Below are 13,518 nucleotides of genomic sequence, written 5' to 3' on the forward strand. Positions count from 1 at the left end.
TCAGAGATTTGCAAAAACACTTTCTTTGTCTCGCTTTTCTCGCTTTGACCTCTCTGCTTTTTATTTCTTAAATATAGGACTTGAAAAGGACATCCCACTTTGTCACGTTGAAGACAGGAAGACCAGAGGCGCAGACCGAGCTTGAAGAAGAGCGAGAAGACGGCTAAAGAGTCTAAAAGAGGGCGAAATGAATGGAGGTAGTTCTGAATGGCGGGTAGGGACGGTTTAAAGTTCAAAGATCCCTTGGTAGCCCTCTTTCCGACACGGAGTATTATAAAACTCTACCTTCACTCAGTCACTCGTAGAGGAGAGTATCCTATAGGAAGGGAAGTAATGTAATCGGGTCAAATTTTCGATGGTCAGTTTTTAGTGCCAAGACACGTTTTGAGGTCCCTAGAGCCTAAATCCGAAGTTTCAGCCATTGGTCCGTGTGTGTGTCTGTCTGTAAACAAAATATCTCGAGAACGGTAAGAGCTAGAGACTTGAAATTTGGTATGTAGCTGTCAAATGTGACAAGGATGCGACACGAAACTTTTGGTTAAGACCGGTGCAACGGTTGGCGGCATTTTACCGCTTTTTGGCGGTTTTCGGTGTAATTTAATAATATCTCGGGAACGGTATAAGCTAGAGACTTGAAATTTGGTATGCAGTTCACAAATGTGACAAGAATGCAATACAAAACGTTTGGTTGAGATGGTTGCTGCGCTCGGCGGTATTTTGACCGCTTTTTAACAGATTTCGACCGTTTTTTGGCGGTTTTCAGCTATACCGACCAAACGGTTCGAGATATTGTAAAAGTTAGGGTAAAAGAACACTCAAATAAGCATCATTCAATAGGATAAGGAAAGTCGTGTGATGGTCACCCCCGTATGTATAAAATCTAAAGATAAACTTAAGTTTAACTTGAAATGAAAATCTTGCCAAATTTCATGAAATCTAGCCAGTTGGTCTCGAGACATCGACACCCTTTTTCAGCAACAAAACTTTTGGTGCCACCCTGATGGAAAATTCTAATAAGTTTAAAGTTTGATAGGCAAGGCCGTGTCCAGGATTTTGTCGTGGGGGGTGGATGCTCCAAATTTTCGGAGTATCGCCGACGGTAAAGGAGAAAAATGAAGCTCGAGGGGGGGGGGGGGGGTCGGGGAAACGGGGGTAAATGTCAAGGAATTCTTAAAAGAATTTAAAACATGGCTTAAAAATAGAGATGTAAAAAACAAAGATGTAATAATAATTGGAGATATTTATTAATATAAATACTCTTGAAGATAATAGCAATACGCAATCGTACTTGGAAATGTTATCACAATGCATGGTATTTTAAATACTATAAAACAACCTACAAGAGAGGAAATAAGAAGTAATAATCTGACTGTATCTTGTATTGATCATATAAACTTGAGACTTGAGATCAAGAAATAAAATTTCAACTGCTATAATAAAAGAAAAGGGGGCAGATCATTATTTTATCAAGGACTCGATTCACGGTGTGAAATAAAATTTCAACTGCTATAATAAAAGAAAAGGGGGCAGATCATTATTTTATCAAGGACTCGATTCACGGTGTACTCGCCTATCGCTCTCTCCACAAAGTCCGTGTGCATGAATCCCCCTGAGTCCGATCTTGTATGTGAGTGCGTCCAGTCCGTCAGGAGGGATGTAGGTGGACACATTATTTTACCAATTTTCAGCTCCAAAGCATATTCCTATTTGGAATACAAGTATTACCCAAAAAATATCACTTCGTGGCATAAAAAAGACCCCGCCAAGTCGTTCCTCCCAAAATAAATCAAGTGCCACAAAAAATAAACAAGTTGCGTTATTAGATTTCTTTTTTGAAAAAGAAAGTAAATTAGGTGTGTGAGTAGGTAGAGGTAGAGGGAGGGTACCTAAATTCCTCTTTTTCCACATGTCACAAACTTTACGACGACTACCTATATTTGATAAGGTTTTAAGGTCACTGAAAAACTGCTAAGGTTTTTATAGTCAGGGATTTTACCGTCCGTTCGGCAACAAGTTACCCGCCTCCTCACAACAACCTCACCCAGCCTAAATGGAGCCGGGAAAAGTAAAAAAGCACGCTATTGTCCAGATGGTCAACCAAAAACGTTGTCTAACTTCAGAGATTCATTGGAAACTGGTACATTTAACGTGCTAGTTACTTCTAAGGTATTCTAATGAAGATACAAATAATCATGGTTACTTTTGCTGCCCAGGTATTCAGTATAATTTCAATTTGTTTCAATATATTCGTAATATAACTCCAAGTTACGACAGAGTGAGTCATTTTGACGCATGTAACGTTCTGTAGGCACATACCCTATTGTTGGCATCCGTTTGAGTGAGTAGCTCATATGATGCACCATGTTTTCGTCATTCGAATTACTCGAACAGTGCTTTGCAACGAAATTTTATTTCACGAAGGAAGAAACAAAGTTTGGCTTTAATCTTGTCAATTTGTTCAGACAGATCTCAAACATATCCCTGATATCCTCAGCAATTTTCACTTGACGATTTCGAAACGGGCAATAGAAAATACAAGTGGAGCTTAGAGAAGAAAACAGCTTCTCAAAATGTGCTGCCCTCTTCAAAAAATAATACCTATTAGAAAACAAAAATACTCTTATCACTCGAGTTTTTAACGTGTCCAGGCACTTCATCGTTTATCATAACAACATTCTGTTTACAGTGCGGCGGATTGCAGCCATAAGTTTACCATATGCTAAAACTAACGGGTATATACGCAACAGCTTGAGTAATAATTTGAATGAATTCAATTACTGTGCCTACATTTTACTTTACTTACTTATTTATACGTACGTAAAAGGACTTTTTAGTCTCATTCGAGCAGGATAAACAAGGTATATTCTATTATTTATTTCATTAGGAAACCTATGATTTTATTGTTCAGAAGTTATTTGAAATTTGGTCTAACACAACTTGAAGCATGTAACAAAATTTGGAGTTACGTAATTGAACTCACGTGACCTATTAATCTTAGCAGTTTAGTGGTTAGCGCGGTGGACTATGGAGCCGGAGATTGGTAGTTCGAGTCCAAGTTAGGTCATGAAATTAAGCCCAGCACGTAAACTGAGAGCCAACATTAATTTGTGAAAAGGAATGTTCCACAGCGATGCCAGTCTCCACAGCGGTCACCACCCAATTCGCTAAGAAGTTTTGTCTCCCAGCTGGGAGATGAAAATAGGAGGCTAAAGGAATCAATGGTCACACCCCCTTCAACATGTGAGTCTTCCCCAGGTGAAGATTAGTTAGGTAGGTACCGGTAATATGTATTATCGTCCGCTCTGATATGAGTATGGCGGCTTGCATAATGTCAGGAAGATTAGTTAGGTAGGTAGGGGTAAGTTCGCTAAAACCGTGAGTTCGATAAAACCGGGAGGTGATACTTTTCTCATAAACTATTGGCGCTATCTATCTTGTTCCTTTGTCAACTTTAAGAATTAGACCATCTGATCTAATTAATGTAAACAAAAAGTTTCAATTAGGTACGTTTTAACGGTTCAAAAAGATAGTTCATATTATCTACTGATAAATATTGTAATTTTTGAGACTTTTAGTTTTTGAGACTTTTTGAGAACGAGTGACACAAATCGTTCGTTAAGTACACCATTTTAAAGCTTATAATGTGTAGTTTTTCTGAAGATGGTTCTTTGTTTTCTTATCATAAAAAACAAAGTCAAATTTTAAATGTAAACAAAAAATCAGCGAGTTTGATAAAACCGGGTACTAAAGAGTCTGACAAAACCGGGTCTGGTATCTGGGGTACCTACCCGGTTTTAGCGAACCTTTTTTCTTTGACTTGTTATTTGAAATCACTGCATTTAATGTAGGATTAGAGGGTTTTTTCAATACCTAAATAGTTTTATTATTTCATTATAAATTCCATCACAATAAGAAGTTTTGTCTCCCAGCTGGGAGATGAAAATAGGAGGCTAAAGGAATCAATGGTCACACCCCCTTCAACATGTGAGTCTTCCCCAAAGGAATGTTGGATCACACGTTTCTAACATGTAGGTACAGCATAAACAAAAACAGACAAAAGAAATGTAGTTTTTTTTTTTCCTTTGCTGAATCAGAAACAAACCCGTGCTCCTTTCATTCCTTGTACACATTCAATTGAATGTGGAATCCTCTAATAAAGGGGTTTTTAATGAAGCCGTTTTAATTTTCCAATTTTGCTGATGGGGAACCAAATTTATACTTACCTGGAGCTCACTGAAACTCGTAGGCTCGTAGTAGGTACCTTCGTTTTGAAGACTGTCAGTCAATACTTAGAGTATCATTTTTAATACTGTCGGCCCATCAACCGGGGTAGCATCAGTATCTTTTTCCCATAGGTTCAGGGTTGAGAATTTAGCGGTTTTTTTAAACATTCTATTACTAATTTTCTTTGTCTTTTTATCGTAATAAAACAATAAAAGCTGTCTGTTTGTTCTCTCTATGACGGACCTTCCCCTACCGGTAATACCTATGTATTATCGTCCGCTCTGATATGAGTATGGCGGCTTGCATAATGTCAGGGGTTACATAGTGTTAGGAGTTACAAAGGAGTGATTGGCATCTCCACCAATTCCAAACTTCCTTCACTGCACTGATCTGATTTGTAATGGGTCTCGAACTTTATTAAAACGTTGACCTGTTGGTAAAACAGGTCTTTTATAATGTCTAGGCATCTGCTGGATTAATGTCCCTAATGAGCTATGAAATACTAGATTAGGTAATAACTGGAATAATTCATTCAATGAAATCAAGTGTGCCAGCCAGACGCTAATCATGTTCTGAGATAATCTTAAATATCAAGTGAAGTATTGAGATTCCTGGGAGTTTATGTCATAGGTACATAGGTCATGGATTCTCTACAAATGTCTTTATCGACCTTTTTCCTGTTTTTTTTTTTTCCATTACTGCGCAAGTCCAATACCATAATTATGTAGATTCGTATAAGCTCAACCCATCCTTTAGGACAGTTTACCCCTACCTAAGCCTCAAAGTGGGGGGCTTTTGCGTAAGTAAGGTACTGGAGTCTGTAAGTTTTATATCAGTTTTGCGTAAGTAAGGTACTGGAGTCTGTAAGTTTTATATCAGTTTTGTTACAAATGTTTTGATTACAGGTTATCGAGACACACCCCCACCACTGGCTCCGTTACGAAATAAAAACCCAACAGGTAAGTCAAGTTTGTATCTATTATAGTTATACCCACTAGCTAGATATTTTAGGTACTATTTTAAATCAATGTTCTGAACATTGTTACAGACCACCGAATTTAACCCCCGTATGACTTCCTAAATCCTATCAGATTTACATAGATATAAGTATTTTGCATCACATCACAATATTGTTAGAGGAACATATAGATCCCTTCTTTCTTTCTTTTTTACTTGGACTTCAACTCCGGCCTATTAATACTTAGCTATCACATCATATTGAATCAGGCCCGTATCCAGGATTTCAAGGAGGGGGGGGAGGCAAATATTGAAACAGTGATGTAGGAGGGGGGGTGGATGCTCCAAATTTTCCAAAATCTGACCTACAGTAAAGTAGAAAAAATATTGAAACAGTGATGTAGGAGGGGGGGTGGATGCTCCAAATTTTCCAAAATCTGACCTACAGTAAAGTAATGACTGCTGAAACCCTCCAAGAGATTACAGTACAGGAGAAAAAAGAAAGACCGAAGGCGGAGGGCCCTAACCAAAGTTATATAATAATGCAAATGAACCTACTAGAATAGAAAATACATCATCTCTGTAGAGAGATAGGTAATGAAAAAAAAAAAATTAATTAATTACACAGTCTGGGTAGCAAGAAAATGTAGGATTTGTAGTTACATGTATACGTGTTCAGAAGCATCAAGGTGTAACAGTGGTTACAAAATCCTGCAGTACCTACCTGAAGGAGAGATAACACCAGACGAGTAGCATGGCATATTATCCCGGGCTAGATGTGACGCCATCATTTGTTTAGTCTGGTTGAGAGATGAGAGGACCTAAGCTAGACAATGATACCACCACTATTGCGGGGAACTTACATCCTACTACGTATAGAAAAACAAATAGGCAGATACCTACAAGTACGTAGTTATTCTAATTTGAAACGTTTCCAGATGACGTGTCACTGGATGCGGATCTAAAAATTTTCATTTCATTAGATTTTTTAGAATTTTTCCTCTACCTGAGCTCATAGTAAATTTAATACATAACCCAGCACCTATCTACGTTAAGTCTACTACCTCATCTAGGTGTCTATTGTCGTAAGGGATGGTATTTGGTAACAAATATCATCGCTACCAGTAGAGATTCAATGGTCCACCTTCAAGATTCAATGATCCCAGAGCTGAGTCGGAGGAAGCAACACAATCTTATCCAAAGGTTGCGTTCGCCAACTCAGATAGAAGAGATCATTGGACCTAGAAGTGGACGTGACCGCCAAATAAACAAACAGTTTCAAGCGTGTGTACCAGAGCAACCAAAAGACATTCTGGGTTGAAAGTCGGCTGGGGCAACAACGAGTTAGTAAATAAACCCCGACAGTAATTGTGTTGAGTTAAGCAACTAGTTGGGTTGTGTTTTATTCGCCAAGTCTTCCCCAGCCACCCAGCATCGGTCGCCAGGTCCAGGCCCGCCGGGCCGACCTTAAACAAGAGACGAACATCGACGTCTACGACACTATAGAATCTATAGTGTCGTATTGATACTCCATTTCCTATCTCCTATTCTACACTAATATGCCTATATTAGATTGTGGTGCAATTGACACATCCACTAGAAATGAAATCAATAGTATTGATACTCCATTTCCTATCTCCTATTCTACACTAATATGCCTATATTAGATTGTGGTGCAATTGACACATCCACTAGAAATGAATGAATCACCTTTGATTCAAAGTGTAAGGCTGTTTTCTTTCAAATTACCAACACGTCATAACTTTCGTGACATGGGTAACTCTTGGGTGAAAGGAAACCGCTAGGCGAAGTTAACACCGGAGCGTTCTCTACCACTTAACCCTTAGAGTTCCATTGTTATATGGTCGACTAGCTGTTTTATTTTATTTATTTTTTTTTGGCTGGGCTCGATCTCGCGCCCTCCTGTTTACCAGTGCCAAGGAATACGTACCGCTGGCAAATATTTCTCCTTCTGCTGTTTGGTGGCATGTCGATTAATCTGGTTGACACAAAGGTTGGAATGAGCCACAAAACTGAGACCTACGGAGGCACTGGATCGAGACAACTCTTCCATGGCGATAACATGGTCCAAATAGCCCATCTCGCTGCCTCCGAACTCTTCGGGAACTGTGATCCCCAACAGCCCCAGCTGTCCAAAATCTTTCCATACTTTCTAGAAATAAAGAAATGAGGCATTTAACGTAGCCATAAAAGATGCATTTTTTTTTCTAAAAAGGTCATAATAGAGGCCTCGGTAAATCAACTGGTCTTAAAATAGGCCTTATATTACCAATTTTATAATGGTTTTAAAAAGGGCCTCAACTGAAAGTAGGTTCCTACTACCTATGAATCCCAAGGAAAGAGGATTCCGAATTCCTGTGTTAATACTTACTCTGAGGTCTTTGAAATCATTTGTGGAGTCAATATCAGCCGCTATTGGAGTTATGTGGGTTTTACAATACGATGCTACTGTTTCTCTAAGCTGTAATAGTAAAAGGAAAATTTAGGTTAGGAAAATTTGAGCCTGTCAAATTTGATGATTCAAGGTGTCTATATTTTTAATGAAAAAGTGAATGTTAAGGAATTCAACATGAAAATCACATAAAACTGAGATTAATTAGAGATAGATCAATAAGAATAATTAGAGATAATCCACTACACTTACTTTATTCTGCTCCTCAGTCAAATCATAAATTGTATCGTCAATCTTATACGTAGCTAGAAAGTTACATTTTAGATTATTTACACTGGAAAACTGATTTTTGTTAGAAAATAAACGTCTTATATTAGTTTTTATCAATTTCATGACGAAGCACTCAGTTCTCAAGACGACTAGAATACACTAAACACTGATAATGATAGGACTGATAAAGTAATTACAAATAACTATACAGGGTGTCCCAGAATTTATGCTCAAATTGTTTTTCTCGGAGCTTGTTTGAAATTTCGAAAAAGAAAAAAACTTGTAACTTTTTGATTTTTGATGCGGATATTTTGGCAATATTGCGATGCGCGAAAATTTTCGCGAAGTCCGCGAATTGGGTGCCAACTTTAGATTTTTAAATAAGAACCCCTATTTTTTTTAGTACATATTCGTTTTCTAAGTTAAATTTAAAGTACAATTGACTACTCACTCGAATTTTTGCGGTTCGCGGTTTCCGCATTCCCCGAAAACTGCGAACCGCAAAAATTCGAGTGAGTAGTCGATTGTACTTTAAATTTAACTTAGAAAACGAATATGTACTAAAAAAAATAGGGGTTCTTATTTAAAAATCTAAAGTTGGCACCCAATTCGCGGACTTCGCGAAAATTTTCGCGCATCGCAATATTGCCAAAATATCCGCATCAAAAATCAAAAAGTTACAAGTTTTTTTCTTTTTCGAAATTTCAAACAAGCTCCGAGAAAAACAATTTGAGCATAAATTCTGGGACACCCTGTATAGTTATTTGTAATTACTTTATCAGTCCTATCATTATCAGTGTTTAGTGTATTCTAGTCGTCTTGAGAACTGAGTGCTTCGTCATGAAATTGATAAAAACTAATATAAGACGTTTATTTTCTAACAAAAATCAGTTTTCCAGTGTAAATAATCTAAAATGTAACTTTCTAGCTACGTATAAGATTGACGATACAATTTATGATTTGACTGAGGAGCAGAATAAAGTAAGTGTAGTGGATTATCTCTAATTATTCTTATTGATCTATCTCTAATTAATCTCAGTTTTATGTGATTTTCATGTTGAATTCCTTAACATTCACTTTTTCATTAAAAATGTTGACACCTTGAATCATCAAATTTGACAGGCTCAAATTTTCCTAACCTAAATTTTCCTTTTACTATTACAGCTTAGAGAAACAGTAGCATCACGTTTTAACGGTTCAAAAAGATAGTTCATATTATCTACTGATAAATATTGTAATTTTTGAGACTTTTAGTTTTTGATACTTTTTGAGAACGAGTGACACAAATCGTTCGGTAAGTACACCATTTTAAAGCTTATAATGTGTAGTTTTTCTGAAGGTGGTTCTTTGTTTTCTTATCATAAAAAACAAAGTCAATTTTTAAATGTAAACAAAAAATCAGCGAGTTTGATAAAACCGGGTACTAAAGAGTCCGACAAAACCGGGTCTGGTATCTGGGGTACCTACCCGGTTTTAGCGAACCTTTTATCTTTGACTTGTTATTTGAAATCACTGCATTTAATGTAGGATTAGAGGGTTTTTCAATACCTAAATAGTTTTATTTCAGGGTCTGGTATCTGGGGTACCTACCCGGTTTTAACGAACCTTTTATCTTTGACTTGTTATTTGAAATCACTGCATTTAATGTAGGATTAGAGGGTTTTTCAATACCTAAATAGTTTTATTTCTTGGGGTACCTACCCGGTTTTAGCGAACCTTTTTTCTTTGACTTGTTATTTGAAATCACTGCATTTAATGTAGGATTAGAGGGTTTTTCGCAAAGTCAATTTTTAAATGTAAACAAAAAATCAGCGAGTTTGATAAAACCGGGCACTAAAGAGTCTGACAAAACCGGGTCTGGTATCTGGGGCACCTACCCGGTTTTAGCGAACCTTTTTTCTTTGACTTGTTAGTTGAAATCACTGCATTTAATGTAGGATTAGTGGGTTTTTCAATACCTAAATAGTTTTATTTCATAATAACTACGCTTCAATAATTAGTTTATAGCATATTTAACCAAAAAATTTGTAGGTTGAACGCTGTAAAAAGAAAAATTAATTGCAGGTCATTTTTCCTGTTCCGAGGCAAAGCAGCAATTCAGCAGCGAAAACTGAAAATCCCAGCCCCGTCAAAACGAAGCAAAAGAGCGGCCGATCCAGAGAAGAACGTTCCTATTTCTTACTTCAAAGTCATTTTTTTTTTTTGCCAGCCTAGTTAGCTTAGTTGGTAGTGCGTCTGCCTTGTAAGCGCTAGGCCGTGGGTTCGATTCCCGCCCGGGGCGGATTTTATCCTGATGGGATAATGTTCGTTCTCGGAACGGCTGGCTTTCTCCTATCCTGTCTTCCTTCTCTCTCCGATTTCGGGACGATAAGACCCTAGAGTTACAGTTCCCTCTGTCAAACCTCTTAAAAAAAAAAAAAAAAAAAAAAAATAGAGAAGTGGTCAATGTAATCAAATTAAAATGTTCCTTCTGATATTATGTTGTTTCATAGGTACCACCTCCCTCCCAAATAAATGAGGAGGTTCAACAGACCTAAAGCACCGTTCAAACCGGTGGAAAATTGGTATAATACGTCGGTGAAACCGTCATAATAAATTGGTATATTGGTAATACCGGTATAATTTATTGGCTTGAGATGTAAAGGCAGTGTTTTCCGCCCGCCAGTACACTCGACCGTAAAACACCAGCCTTACTCACTTTACACCGCTTTTTCACTAGATCTTAGCCTTTTGCGTACAGAATCAATTTCACCAGAATCGCTCTTACGGTAGGATTCATGTCCCACATGAAACTCAAGCGTTGTTGTTACAGTCAGACGTAAACAAAACATTTTTTTCAAATACGGTAGGATTCATGTGAGACATGAAACCTCCGAAAAGCGATTTGTGGTAGGCTTCATGTCACACATGAAATTGTTCCCTCGCTTTTAATTTATTTTCTTTTTTTTCCTAGTTGAGATAGAAACATCTGGTTTTTTTTGTCTTCTTCGGAAATCTTCGGACTATAATTCCGAATGCTTTGGAATCATAATAAACAAACACCGGCTTTTCAGTCTGCATTTGAAAGGAGCAAAAGATACACAAGTTCCTAGGCACGTCCTACCGTAACGCCTCCTATCTGTAAAAATCAAGCCGACCGTAGCGAGTAAATCTGTAGCTTCATGCTGGACATGAATCCTACCGTATCGCCAGATTCAAGTTATATTTCTCCTACCATAATGGCGGAACCATGATTTCATGTGACACATGAATCTGTCCGCAAAAGGTTAAAATGTACAAACCTCTGTTGATGTTGTACAGAGAAATAGGAGATGCAGTAGTCACAGAAGATTTAAAGCCAGCAATTTAGCTACGTTTGACACACAATAATGGTTATGAAGTCATTTGATACATCTTTTCCCCAACAGGACATTGGAGGTTAAGCAACATGTCAATATCTGGATCATGGTCAATATCTGGACGGGAGGGCGGGGACTAGTTGACACATTTTCACAACCATCCCTCATATAATATCTGGAAGCTCATCTTTCTACCCTCAGGCGATTTCATCTGCCTCTACTTCGTGGTGTCTTTCAGACGATTAGTGTGAGCCAAACTCGTTCATCCAGGAATCATATTTGGATAGATCGTGAGCGGTCACCGATTTCCGACACCTTGCGATGGCTTCCCGGAAATCCTTCTCGGTTACGGGAAGATCGATGTCTTTGGAAACCTCTGGTATAGTAGGTACCTAATACACGTAGGTACACCTATGTACTCGTAATCTAATCGTGTTGCATCTCATTGATAAAAGTGATCGGTGATTGAATAAAATTTGAATATCTATTAATAAATGATATCAACACATTAGGTATTAGGTAGATCTGTGAAAAAAGTTGACTAACCCAGCATAGGCTCAGACATTTTCAAAAAATGTCAATTTTATTTCTTTTTATTGGAAGTGTGTGTGTTTTTTTTTTTCAAATAAAAATATGAATTGACAACCTAGTATCCTGGGGGATATGCACATGGAAGTTGGAAACCTCTGGTATAGTAGGTACCTAATACACGTAGGTACACCTATGTACTCGTATTCTAATCGTGTTGCATCTCATTGATAAAAGTGATTAGTGATTGAATAAAATTTGAATATCTATTAATAAATGATATCAATAACACATTAGATATTAGGTAGATATGTGAAAAAAGTTGACTAACCTAGCATAGGCTCAGACATTTTCAAAAAATGTCAATTTCTTTTTATTGGAAGTGTGTGTGTGTGTTTTTTTTTTTTCAAATAAAAATATGAATTGACAACCTAGTATCCTGGGGGATACCTACCAGGATTAAGGATTGGATTTCCATAGTTAAGGATTACCTACCAGGGCAAGACTACAGGAATAATAACAGTAGGTAGGATAATTTAAAATTGTCCACAATGATTATTAGATTATTTTATTATTACTGTGAAAGTTCTCCAATATTTCAGTTCTAATCTTTGAAAAAGTAAAGGGGCTTTTCAGCCCCATCCCGAAAGTACCTACCAAGGGAGATAATAACAGGAGGATAATTTAAAATTGTCCACAATGATTGTTAGATTTATTATTGCTGTGAAAGTTCTCCAATATTTCAGTTCTAATCTTTGAAAAAGTAAAGGGGCTTTTCAGCCCCATCCCGAAAGTACCTAGGGAGTTTATTTAATATTTCAGACATTGTGTTCTATGAAGCTGAAAAAAAAAATAATAATAATAAAATAAAAAGAATTCAGGGTTTGGTGGAGGAAGATTGAGAAATGTTTTGTTATGATTAATTTCTATTAACCCAATTAAAGAAATTTCCAGCAAGGAAGAGGCAGGGTATTTTGACAATTAGAGCGTATTGTTTTTCTTTCTCCCTCCTCCACTTTCTCTTAATTTTCTAGACTTCTTCTTAATCGTTTTATCGAAATATTATACATGTATTGGATTCGTTAAGAGTTTTAGAGATACATTACATGTATAATGTAGATGGGAGCATATATTGTTTAATTTTATTAATAGCCATCAGAGAGCTAGTGCCAACGACGCTGCTTGCACACCATCAGCTCTTACTGTTCAGATGAAATTCTCCAACTGAATCTATTTTAAACACAACTCCTGTAAAACGAAATAAATTTATAAGTTTAAATTTCAAAAAAATATTTTTCAAAATCATAAATGTGAACACGTACTTGATTAGTAGTGTGCTTTTCGGAGTGTTTTCTTCTGATTTTCTTTTTGTTTTGATTTAATTCGATGTGATTTTGTCCGATTCAAAATTGACCTGGTTATTACTCGAATCCAAGAAACAACCGAGGTACGTACATCTCCGTTCTAAATGGTTTTTCTTGTTATCCAACTCTCCTAGGCACGAAAATGTTCAGTAGCCTCGGAAATCCAAAGCTAAGAAATCCGTCTAAAAGATTGACACGTTTAACGTCTTGTAGGTAGTTATAAAACTGTAGTACCTAGATCTATGTATGTATATGGAATAGAATAGAACAAACAAAAGGGTAATGTCAAACTACTGGATAAACTCCTGAGCATAGACCATTCAGACCAAAATAGAGTGAAAGTTTTATATCTTGACGTAAATTATATTACACGAGATGAAAAAGTACAAGAATTTATAGAGCGAAAACAAAAACAGGTACCAAT

At 37.0% G+C, this 13,518-nt stretch overlaps 1 protein-coding gene across 1 annotated transcript in view; it reads right to left on the reverse strand.

The window, feature by feature from the left end:
- The window catches only part of LOC103517796 (isovaleryl-CoA dehydrogenase, mitochondrial), a 15,876-nt gene extending 7,850 nt beyond the window's left edge, over positions 1 to 8,026 (reverse strand). Inside the window, exons 1-3 of the mRNA XM_008482845.3 lie at positions 7,847 to 8,026; positions 7,574 to 7,663; positions 7,133 to 7,354 (exon numbers count right to left, since the gene is read on the reverse strand). Coding sequence (XP_008481067.1) covers positions 7,133 to 7,354; positions 7,574 to 7,663; positions 7,847 to 7,987 — 453 coding nt within the window. The 5' untranslated portion in view covers positions 7,988 to 8,026. The remainder of the gene's footprint in view (positions 1 to 7,132; positions 7,355 to 7,573; positions 7,664 to 7,846) is intronic.
- Between the last annotated feature and the right edge of the window lie 5,492 nt (positions 8,027 to 13,518).

The sequence above is a fragment of the Diaphorina citri genome, unplaced genomic scaffold, assembly GCF_000475195.1.
Source record: "Diaphorina citri unplaced genomic scaffold, Diaci psyllid genome assembly version 1.1 scaffold57, whole genome shotgun sequence".
Taxonomy (NCBI): Eukaryota; Metazoa; Arthropoda; class Insecta; order Hemiptera; family Psyllidae; genus Diaphorina; species Diaphorina citri.